At 51.5% G+C, this 11,151-nt stretch overlaps 1 protein-coding gene across 1 annotated transcript in view; it reads right to left on the bottom strand.

The window, feature by feature from the left end:
- Positions 1 to 9,677, bottom strand: part of CCDC12 (coiled-coil domain containing 12) — a 15,098-nt gene extending 5,421 nt beyond the window's left edge. The window contains exons 1-2 of the mRNA XM_027669555.1: positions 9,579 to 9,677; positions 4,298 to 4,368 (exon numbers count right to left, since the gene is read on the bottom strand). Coding sequence (XP_027525356.1) covers positions 4,298 to 4,368; positions 9,579 to 9,662 — 155 coding nt within the window. The 5' untranslated portion in view covers positions 9,663 to 9,677. The remainder of the gene's footprint in view (positions 1 to 4,297; positions 4,369 to 9,578) is intronic.
- Between the last annotated feature and the right edge of the window lie 1,474 nt (positions 9,678 to 11,151).

Genomic DNA, 11,151 nt, shown 5'->3' with positions numbered 1-11,151 from the left:
GTCCCTCTCCAGCTCTCCTGGAGCCCCTTTAGGTCCTGGAAGGGGCTTTGGAGTCTCCCTGGAGCCTTCTCTTCTCCAGGTGGGCTCAGGCACCTCAATCCCTGGTCTCCTCCTCCAGCACCAGGGAAAAGGTGACCCCTCCTCCTCCTCCTCCTCCTCCTTCTCCTCCTCTTCCTTCTCCCCCTGCTGCTGCCCGTGTGCCGCATGGAAGGGACATCCTCTGGATCATCCCTGGAGCCATCAACCACCTCCCACGTTTAATCCTCAATTTTTTTTAATCCTTTTTATTCCTTTAAAACCCTGCCTCGAGGTCTCCACGCCCCGGGATTTCGGGAAGCCTTTCGGGAATCACGATCCCGCCGAGCTCCCCCGGCTCTGGGAGCAGAGGAGGCACCCAGGAGTGGTTTGGGTGTTGGGTTTTTTTGTGCAACAAAAGGTTACAACAAAAGCAAAAAAAGCGGTCGGGACCTGCCCGGTGACATTCCTGAGCCGGGAGATCGCCTTTCCCAAGCCCGGCTCCTCCCAGAAATCCACCTCCGGGAGCGGCCCGGCCTTTTTAAGGATGCTTTTTCGGGCTGACTCAGTGTCCGACAGCTGATTCACGGCAGCTCTCGCGGAGTTGAAGAGCTGAAGGTTATTTTTGTTTCCCCCCCTCCCTTTCCAAGCCCTTTCCTTGGATTTTTAGCTCCGCTTTTAACGAGCTGCGCTCGCACGACAACCCCGATCCCAACCTGCTCCCTGACAATTCCAAACTCCAGCCGTGGAGTCTCGCGGGTCCCCGAGTCCCAGATCCAGCTCCCCGTGTCCCAAAAGTGCTGTTTTTCCCGGTGGGAATGAGGCGGAAAGGCCAAAGTCCATCCCCACCCTGTCCCTCCCAAAGGCGCATCCGGGGCTGCGTTTCCTGGTCCGGGATTAAACGGGAGCTGTTCAAAAAAAATAAATCAAAGGAACCCACGATAATCCCGAGTTTCAAAGAGAAATTCCGCCCCCCCCCCCCCCCCCCCCCCCCCCGGGAGAGGTGGGAGCGGGGGATCAGCTGAGCTGGAATTCCCGGGAGAGGAGCGGGGTTTGCACAAAGGGCTTTGCCGGAGCTCGTTCCTGCCCTGGGAGTTCGGGAGAGAGAAAAAAACAAGGAACAAAAAGACACCAAAATAAAAAAAAAGGGGGGGGGATGGGAAGGTTTGAGAGGAGCAGAAACGAAAGAGGAAGAAGCAGAGGAAGGTGTGGGAATGTGGGAGGGTGGGAATGGTGGAGCCGGAGCCGAGAGGGTTTGTCCTTCCTCTGGACAGAGAGCGTGGAATTCCCATCCCTGGAAGTGTCCAAGGCCGGGCTGGAGCAACCTGGGATGGTGGAAGGTGGGATGAGATGATCCTTAAGGTCCCTTCCACCCCAGTTCATCCCGGGATTCTCCACAGGGTGGAAAGGACGGGGTGGGATGGAGGAGGAACCATCCCGAAAACCCCGGGATCTGTTCCCTGCTCGGCCACAATTCCCAGGAGAGCTCGGGGTGGTTTCCCCCTTGAGATGCAGGTTTTCCCCCCTTGGTTTGCTGGGAAGGCAGAATTCCAATCCCAGGAATTTCCCAAAAACCCAGCGGATTATCCCAGTTCACCCCTTCCACTGGGACATTTGTGCCCAGCACTTCCCTTTTCCAAAGGGCTCCCGGGGTTCAGCCACGTTCTTGGGAAACCAAAATCCAAGAGGAAATGGAGTTATGGGCTCTTCTTGATCCTGGGAAAAACTCCCTTCGGATTCCAGGGGATGAAAAGAGACGTTTACCAAGGAAAGGAAAAGTAAATTCAAAGCTAAGATTTGGGATTCAAACATTCCCTAAGATTTGGGATTCAAACATTCCCTGCAGAGCAGAGCTCGCCCTCATTTGCCTTGCAAAGCTCCCTCTGCATCCCAACAAAACTGGCTGGGGCTGGAGAAGTGGGAAAAGGGGAAAATCCACGGGAAAAGCAAAGTTGTCACCCCAAAAGCTGCCTCCACAAAGGGATCCATGGATTTGAGGACAAAGGGGAAAATCCATGTGGAAAATCCATGTGGAAAACAAAGTTTTCTCCCCAAAAGCTGCCTCTCCAAAGGCTTCCATGGATTTGTGGACAAGGAGAAAAATCTATGTGGAAAACAAAGTTTTCATCCCAAAAGCTGCCTCCCCAAAGGGATCCATGGATTTCAGGACAAATGGGAAAAATCCATGTGGAAAACAAAGTTTTCGCTCAAAAGCTGTCTCTTCACAGGGATCCATGGATTTGTGGACAAGGAGAAAAAATCCATGTGGAAAACAAATTTTTCATCCCAAAAGCTGCCTCCTCAAAGGGATCCATGGATTTGAGGACAAATGGGAAAAATCCATGTGGAAAACAAAGTTTTCATCCCAAAAGCTGCCTCTCCAAAGGTTTCCATGGATTTGAGGACAAAGGGGACAATCTATGTGGAAAATCCATGTGGAAAACAAAGTTTTCACCCCAAAAGATGCCTCTCCAAAGGGATCCATGGATTTGTGGATAAAGGGGAAAATCCACGTGGAAAATCCATGTGGAGAGCAAACTTTACATCCCAAAAGCTGCCTCCCCAAAGGGATCCATAGATTTGAGGACAAGGGGGAAAAATCCATGTGGAAAACAAAGTTTTCACCTCAAAAGCTGCCTCCACAAAGGGATCCATGGATTTCAGGACAAATGGGAAAAATCCATGTGGAAAACAAAGTTTTCACTCAAAAGCTGCCTCTTCACAGGGATCCATGGATTTGAGAATAAAGGGGAAAAATCCATGTGGAAAATAAAGCTTTGATCCCAAAAGCTGCCTCTTCACAGGGATCCATGGATTTGAGGACAAATGGGAAAAATCCATGTGGAAAGCAAAGTTTTCATCCCAAAAGCTGCCTCCCCAAAGGATTTGTGGATATAGGGGAAAATCCATGTGGAAAATCCATGTGGAGAGCAAACTTTTCATCCCAAAAGCTGCCTCTCCAAAGGGATCTATGGATTTGAGGATAAAGCTGGCTGGAGATGGAATTTCCTACTCAAACCCTCCTCAGCTCCTGTGGAATTCCAAGGATTCCCAGGCAGGGGAAGGATTTCAGGGAAGGATTTTGGCCGAACCCGGCACGGGATGAACAAAAACTCCTGGAAAAAGGGATTTCCCACCTTGGCTTGGGTGATGTGGAATCCCTGGGATGAAACCCAGCACTTCCAAGCCGGTTAAAAAGCAGGAATTCTCAGCTAAAAAATCAGCTGCAGTCCAAAAAACAAGGTTTTTTTCCGATTTAGAGGATCAACTCGGAATTCCAGGGTGGGATGAGCAGCCCAGGGATGGGAAGTACCAGGCAGGGGGATGCTCCAGGGCCACAGGAGGCTCTGGGATCAGGTGGCAGGGCTGGAATTCAAGAGCAGCTTATCCATTATTCATCCCATTCCCAGGATCTCCAGCTCCTGTTTCAGACCTCAAGTGGCTCTTCCGGCCCCGGCTCCGACCACCCGGAAAATTCCCTCCCAAGGATCTCAGGGATGGTTCTCCAGGGGGAGTTCCAGCCCCAAATCCGTGGGGGCTGTTCCCAAAATCCATGGGGATTGTTTCCCACAAGGGATATGTTTTCTGCAAGGCAAATCCTCCCAAGAATTCCCAAACATTCCCGAGGAACAGCAAGGGTTTGCTCTGACTTGGTCATTCCCAGCAGCCGAGCTCCCCCAGAGGAGGTTTTTAGGGATAAAAGATGGGAAAAGGTCACATCCCACATTTTCAAAGGCAGTTTGACCTCCTTGGGGCTCCCAAAATTCCCTGATGGAATTTTTAGGGCAGGAAAACAGCTCCAAAGGCAGCTGCTCCTGCCGGGAATGACCCCCTGGCTCAGCTGGATTTGTGCTCCCATTTTCCAGGGACAAAAACAGTGACGTGAATCCATGGAAAAGAAAAAAAAATCCGCCCTTAAAACACCCCAAAACCAGGGACAGAGGTGCAGGAATGGCTGGGAAATCCAGGGAAATCCAGGGAAATCCTGGGAAATCCAGAGAAACCGAGGGAAATCCAGAGAAATCCAGGGAAACCCTGGGAAATCCAGGGAAATGGCACCGGAAATGCTGCCGCTCAACCCCAGGTTTTCCCTCTTTATTCCCGGAGTTTTTAAGGTCGGAAAAGGCCTCCGAGATCATGGAATCCAACCATCCCCCTCCTCGGAATATTTGCACTGGGAATTTCAATTAAAAAACTAAATTAAATTGCACGGAAGGGAAAATCCTCCTTAAAAAACAAACCCATCCCGGGGAGGGAAAAGCGGGAATAAATCCATCCTTACCTGTGCTTGACGGGCTCCTCGTCCTCCTCCTGCCTGGGAATTTTGTTTTCACGTTCCCCACCGTCCTTGGTCTGGAAAAAAAAACAGGCGGATCCGTCGGGATTTGGCCTCTCTGGGAATGAGGGAGAGCAAAAAACCAGCTCCCGAATTCCTCAGGGATCGGGATGTTTTATGGTGGGATGAAGGGAATGACGGAAGGTAAAAGGGATGATAAAGGTTTGGGAAGGGAGAAAGCCCTGCAAAAAATCTGGGAATCCACACCAGGTCCCCTTTTTTCCCCCCCTAATTGATCATCTTGGATGTTTAAACAAGTTGGAAAACTTGGAATCAAAGAGGGATCAGCACAACAAAGGGAGGGATTTCAGCTCCAGGAACACTATAGATCCAATTCCTCTTGGAAAGAGGTTTTGCATCCCCAGACCCTGGGATAAAGAGCTAATTAGTGGAATTCCCAATTGTATTTGTTATCCAGGCAGGCACGGACCTGGGATGTTCCCAGCAAGGAGCTGGGAAGGGATTGGTTTGGTTTTCCCACTGATTCAATAATTCCAAGCACCAAACAAAGTGTTTTCCACCCCCATCCTGCTCTGGAGAGAACAGTAAAGGGAATGATGGAACCAATTCCTTGGAATCCTGATGGAATTATCCTCCAAAGAACAAGGACGGTGTGGCAGCAGATTAAGTCATGGAATTCCAGCCTGGACTGGGTTGGAAGGGACCTTAAGGATCATTCCATGGGCAGGGACACCTCCCACTATCCCAGGTTTGGGGCTTGGACAATTCCAGGGATCCAGGGGCAGCCACAGCTTCTCTGGGAAATCCATTCCAGCCCCTCCCCACCCTCCCAGCCAGGAATTCCTTCCCAATATCCCACCTAAATTTATCCTCTTTCAGCTCAAAGCCATTCCCTGTGTCCTGTCCCTCCATCCCTTGTCCAAGTCCCTCTCCTGGAGCCAGCTCCAGGATCCCAATATTATTTCTGGCTAAACCCAATCCCAAACCCCTCCAAGAACCAGGAATGTTTCCCAACAATCAGCTGACTCATCCCTGGATCCCGACTGCACAAACTTCCAAAGTCTGGGTTAAAAATTAGATCCCAAGCAAACAGGGAAAGGAGCCAGTAAGCAGCTCTGGAATTGTTCAGGTTCAGCTCCTGCTCAAAGGGCGACAGAAACATTCCCGGCTTTTGAAAAAGAGGGAAAAAGAACAGGAATCATCCCTAAATTTGAGATTTGAGCTGGATTTTTAACTCCTGTTCACCTTGGGATACTCACACAGACATTCCTGGTCCAAGAAATGTTCCATCGATTCCATAAATAACCAGGATGAGCCTCTGGAAATATGGGGAATATTTAGACACCTTTCCATGGGATCTGAAGTTGTGGGAAGTCCCTTCCTGCACTTCCAGTCCTTTCTCATTCCTTTCACCTCTTCCTCCTTTAAGTGCCTGCATTCCTCTCCTTCCTGCTGGAATTTTATCCAGGAGGGTTTGAAGATAAGGAGAGATTTGGCCCCTGGAGCTGTTCCTTCCCTCCACGGGCAGGGATTCCCTGGATCCTGAAAGAACTGGATATTAAATCCTCTCCAACTTGCCCAAAACCCCCAATTCCAACTGATTCCACCCCCATCTTCCCTAAAGTCTCGGGGATATTCCTGGAAAAACCCAGGACACCGGCCCAGGTTGGCCGGAGAGGTCGTGGAATGCCCATCCCTGCAGGATCAGGGATCAGCCCGGGCTCCTTCCCACTGGGAATGTGGGATCTGGGGCCTTGTCTGTGCAGAGCCAGGACTTGGACTCGCTGATCCCTGGGGATCCCTCCCAGTTCATTCCCAGGGAGATGATCCCTCTCCCACCAGCCCCCTCATTCCAAGCGGGTTTTATTCCCTTCCTGAAGAATGACGGGATTTTCCGGAGCTCCCACCGGATTCTCCCACTTCCCAGATTCCAGGCAGGCCATATCCCAAGGCAGGAGGGAAGCCTGGAGAACCAGCAGGCAGGAATGTGGCTGTGGAAGGATTTCTAGGATCCCTCTGGGTGCTTTGCCTATGGAATTCCATCCCATCCCGCTTATTTTCCTGGCAGGAAAGCCAACTCTCCAACCCAGCAGGTGCTTTCCCAGCTCTTGGTTTCCTGGGAAATGGAACATTTTAAGGAATATGGAACTTTCCCTTGGGCTCCAGCACGTTATCAAGCTTTTTCCATGCTGGCAGGAACATTCCAGGGAAATTAGGGAACAAACTCTTTGCATTGTATCCATGAAAGCCAAGAGGGGGGGTTAAATCCCCTTGATCTGGGAATTCCCAGCCAGTTATCCCTACACTGCAACAATCCCCATCCAAGGAAAGCATCTTTTCCAAGAAAAGGGAAAGGACACAACCTTATCCTGAAGGAACAGCCGCAGGATCCATTATTTTCCTTCACTGCTTCACTTCCAACCCACCCGATTCCGTAACTCATTCCCAGGTTTTGCTTCCTGCCATCCCTCACTTCCCAAGAGTTTTAAATCCCTCAGGGATTGGGGCTCCACCGGGGCTGGACAGCCCCTTTCCAGGCGGGAATTTTCTCTCAATCCAACCTAAATCTCCCCTGGGGCAACTTGAGGCCTTTTCCTTTTGTCCTGTTCCTTGGGAGAAGGGCCGGATTCCCACCTGGATCTGACATTCCTGGCAGGGAATTGTGGAATTCCAGAATTCCAGAACATCCCACCTTCCCCTAAACCGAATTCCCGTGACAAAAATGACGCTCCCTTTGCCTCCCTTGAAACTCTGGGAATGGCAGAGCAGGTTTTCCACCACTCCCAACCCCCTGGATTCGCCGACGGCGCCGTTTCATCCGCTCCCTTCCCAGCCTCTGGAATTCTTCCAGCCTTCCAGAAAGCTTTCAATCAGACCCCAGCGGTGCCACAACCTCTCCAGCCAATTATTTTGGGATTCCTGGGAGCGACTCACCCCCAGCTGCTGCTTGGAAGTGTTTTTGCTGGATGGCTCCCGCGCTCCCACCTCCGGAGCTCCGGGAAGCGGCTCCTCATTCCCACGGGAGCTGCACTTCAGCCCTTCCCAAACACAGGCACAACTGGGGATTATTTGTTTCTTTCCTTCCCTTTTTCTCTCCTTTGAAATATTTCTCCCTTTAATCAGGGATTTGGCCTTTTCCCAAAATTCTAAGAAGGAAAAATTTCCACGTCTTGACGTCGGAATAGATATTCCGGCTCCTCTTTCCATTCCTGCCGGGTCTCTTCCCAATCCCTCAGGCTCCTCCACAGTAAACCCAACCCAGGCACATCCAACCAATCCCTGACAATCCCTAAAATGACCCCCAGCTTCCCCTTTTCCCTGGAAACTGCTCGTTTTCTTTGGGGATCGAGCGGAATTCCCAAGATCTCCTTCTCTTTCCTTTAAGGATTCCAGGACTGTCCCATTCCCAGCCCAAAGGTTTCCTTGGCACAAGGAATTGTCTCTTTTGGAGGAGTTCAAAGGAGGTCAGTGCTGGAAAGAACCTGGATTTCTCCAGGTATTTGCTGCCAGTTGAGCTGGAGCTGCTCCTATTCCCTATTTTCTGGCTGCTGGGATCCAGCTCCAGGGAACCCAGGAAAGGGAAAGGGTTCAAATCCCAAAAAACACATCCCAGCCTCATCTCCCTGCAAACTGGGAAGCTCCAGGTGCCACAGTGGGATTTTGTACATGGATAACTTCATCCAGGGAATGAGAATCCACCTTGTTTGGGGTTAAATCCCCGTTTTCCTTGGAATTTCTTTGGATTGAAGGAGACATGGAGGTGAGCTCAGCACCCAGGGATATTCCTTCATCCCATTCTCTTCTCTTTGGGAACTGGGAAGCTCCCAGGTGCCACAGTGGGATTTCCTCATGGATAACTTCATCCAAGGAATGAGCATCCACCTTGTTTGAGGTTAAATCCACAGTTTTCCTTGGAATTTCTTCGGATTCAAGGAGACACGGAGGTGAGCTCAGCTCCCAGGGATATTCCTTCATCCCATCCTCATCTCTCTGGACACTGGGAAGCTCCAGATCCCACAGTGGGATTTCCTCATGGATAACTTCATCCAGGGAACGAGCATCCACCTTGTTTGGTGGTTAAATCCCTGTTTTCCTTGGAATTTCTTTGGATTCAAGGAGACACGAAGGTGAGCTCATGTCTTCTATGAAGGATATTCCTTCATCCCAGGCTGGCACCTCCTGGGACCTTTTCCTTCCCCCCTGGCCAAGGGGAAGCTCAGGTGTCCTGGAATCCCGGCCCAGCCCTGCCCTCACCTCCAGGCTTTTTCCAAAGGTTTCATTCCAGAGGCAAAAAGCCAAGTCCTGAAAGGTCCCAGGAGCAGCCAAAGGTTTCTCCTGGCAGGAAAACAGCTCCGGAATCCAACAATTCTCCAAGGAGCCAAAAAAACAAAGGATCACAATTAAACTATCCAACAAAAAGTCCTGAGGGGAAAAAACCTTAAAAACTTCCTTAAAACATCCTCGGGATCCAGGATCCACCGCTGGTTTTCCAGGAGCCGTTTGGAATCCGGAGCAAAGGGAGATAACGGGATCAAAGGAGGATTTTTGAAAGGCAGAACTTGTGTGTCCCTGCTGCTCATCCCTGACTGAATTCCTAATCCTGGTTACTATGGAAATGGCTCGATCCCAGCTGGAGCAGCGGGACTTCCAGAAGAAACAAACCCCGGGAACAAAAGCGCCTCGGAAAATTCAACACCTTGGCCGTGTGTCCTTGGAAAAACTCCTGTTTCCCAGGACAAATCCCTGACAGGAGGGGGGAGCCGGGGAGGGATCGGGCTCTGCTCCCAGGGAACAAGGGACAGGAGGAGAGGGAACGGCCTCAGGCTGTGCCAGAGGGAATTTAGGTTGGATAGTGGGACAATTCCTCCTGGAAAGGGCTGCCCAGGGCAGGGTGGAGTCCCCATTCCCGGAGGGATTCCAAAGCCCTGTGGATGTGGCACTTGGGGACATGGTCAGAGCGGCCTTGGCAGTGCTGGGAATGGTTGGACTCTGATCCCAGAGGGCTTTTCCAACCTCAGCAATTCCAGGATCCCCCAGAGCCCGGCAGAGACCCCGCCCTGTGGAGAAGGAAAGATCCAAAGGGGATTTTCGTCCCTATTTCCACAAGGAATCCTTTGATTTTCCAACGAAACACTTTGTTCCCATCACTGGGGTTCGTATCCTGGAATTCCCTGTGGCCACAACCTTGTGTGAATCCCAGGAAAAAAAACCTGCTGCTCTTAATTCCCTGTCTCCCTGCGCCACCCAATTCCTTCGGCACAAACACCTGGATCTGCGGAATTGCCGAGTTCTTTCCCAACCCTTCGTGCTCGTTTCTCTTCCCACCATCCCTCAGGTGCTTTGGAACCATCCCAGTTTCACGGACAGGGAATTTAAACCCTCATTCCCAAAAAAAAAACACCACGTGTTGGAAAAGCCTGGACTGGGCATCGCTGGGAATGTTGGGATTGTAGAGGAATTTTCCCCGGAATCTTCAATTCCCTTGGAGCCTCCAAGCAGATCGTTTGGAGCAGGAATGAAGTTGGGATGATCCTGGTGATGTCCATCCGCATCTTTCTGCCTGGGAAAACCACTTTGGGAGGGGAGAATCCAAGGAAAATCCCGGCAGGGCCGGTGCCGGCGTTGCCATTCAACGGGATTTGTTGTTTTAATTCATGGAGAGGGGGAAAAAAGGGAAGAGAATTCCAGAGAAAGGGTGAACCAGCAGCTCCACAATTCCGAGTGGGGTTTGTCTCCGCTTCATCGGCGCCGCCATTTCCAGCCGGGAAACCCTCCGGAATTCCTTTCCTTCCCTCATTTTCTCCTTCCAAATGCGGGATTGGGATGATCCCCCCCTGGAGCTTCGGGGCTGGGGCAAAGCTCGGACCTTCCAGGCAGGGCTGGGTGTGGAAAAGCAGCCCTGGAGGTGGTTATTCCCTGTTTTTCCCTCCGTTTTGTTTCCCTCTGGAGCAGTGGAAGCAGCCACGTGGAGCGGCCGGGTTTGCTCCGGCTTTTCCCCCGGAATTCCCTCTCCAATCCAGCCAAGCCCAGCCCTCTCCTCCCTCCCATCCCACGGGACGACAGGAGGAGAACTGGAATGTCGTCCCTGTGGATTCTCAGCCTCTGATCCCAAACTCTTGCTCTCCTTCCCGAATTCCCAGCCCTCTGCAGCGGGAAGGACGACGACGTTGTTGGGAAGGAAAAGCAAGGCCTGCAAAATTCCCTCAGAATTCCTCCCAGGGCCACATCCAACCGGGAATGAGACGGGAAGGGAGGGAAGCAGGATCCTTCTCCACCTGCAGAGTGGGAAAACACAGGGATTCCCAAACCAATCCCAGCCCATTAACCCTCAAATCATGTGGAAGGAAACCTTTTATCCCTCCATCTGCTCCCTGGCTCTTCCCGGGAATCCCGACGGAACGACGTCAGAGGCGCTTTTCCCACGAGGTCAACAATGTTATTCCCTCTCCAACATCTTCTGGAGACGTGGAGGTGGAAAAGCTCTCGTGGCACTAATTCCTGGTTTCGGGATGGAAGGGATTCCCTCAGCTTTCCCACGGATTCCCACCTGGATCATCAGCCCCCATCCTGCACTTTATCCATCCTTTCGGGCTGGCGCTGCCATCCTGCATTCCCTGTCCCATCCAAAGGCACACTCCCATTTTCCATCCCTCCCCTCCAGCTGCACCTTCCCGTGGCCGGTGCTCACCTCTCCCAGTGGGAAACCACTTCAAGGATTTCCCTTCCCACAAAATTCCAACCAAACCAACCAAAAAGGGATTCACAGGTACAAATAACAGCCGGTTCCCTTCCGGAATCAGCTCATTCCAGGATCAAACACAAGCCAGGAAAGCTGGGAT

Source organism: Corapipo altera, unplaced genomic scaffold (genome assembly GCF_003945725.1).
Source record: "Corapipo altera isolate COAL_440 unplaced genomic scaffold, ASM394572v1 152, whole genome shotgun sequence".
Taxonomy (NCBI): Eukaryota; Metazoa; Chordata; class Aves; order Passeriformes; family Pipridae; genus Corapipo; species Corapipo altera.
Note: the sequence above shows the minus strand (reverse complement) of the source record. Positions and strands in the feature narration are given on the sequence as shown.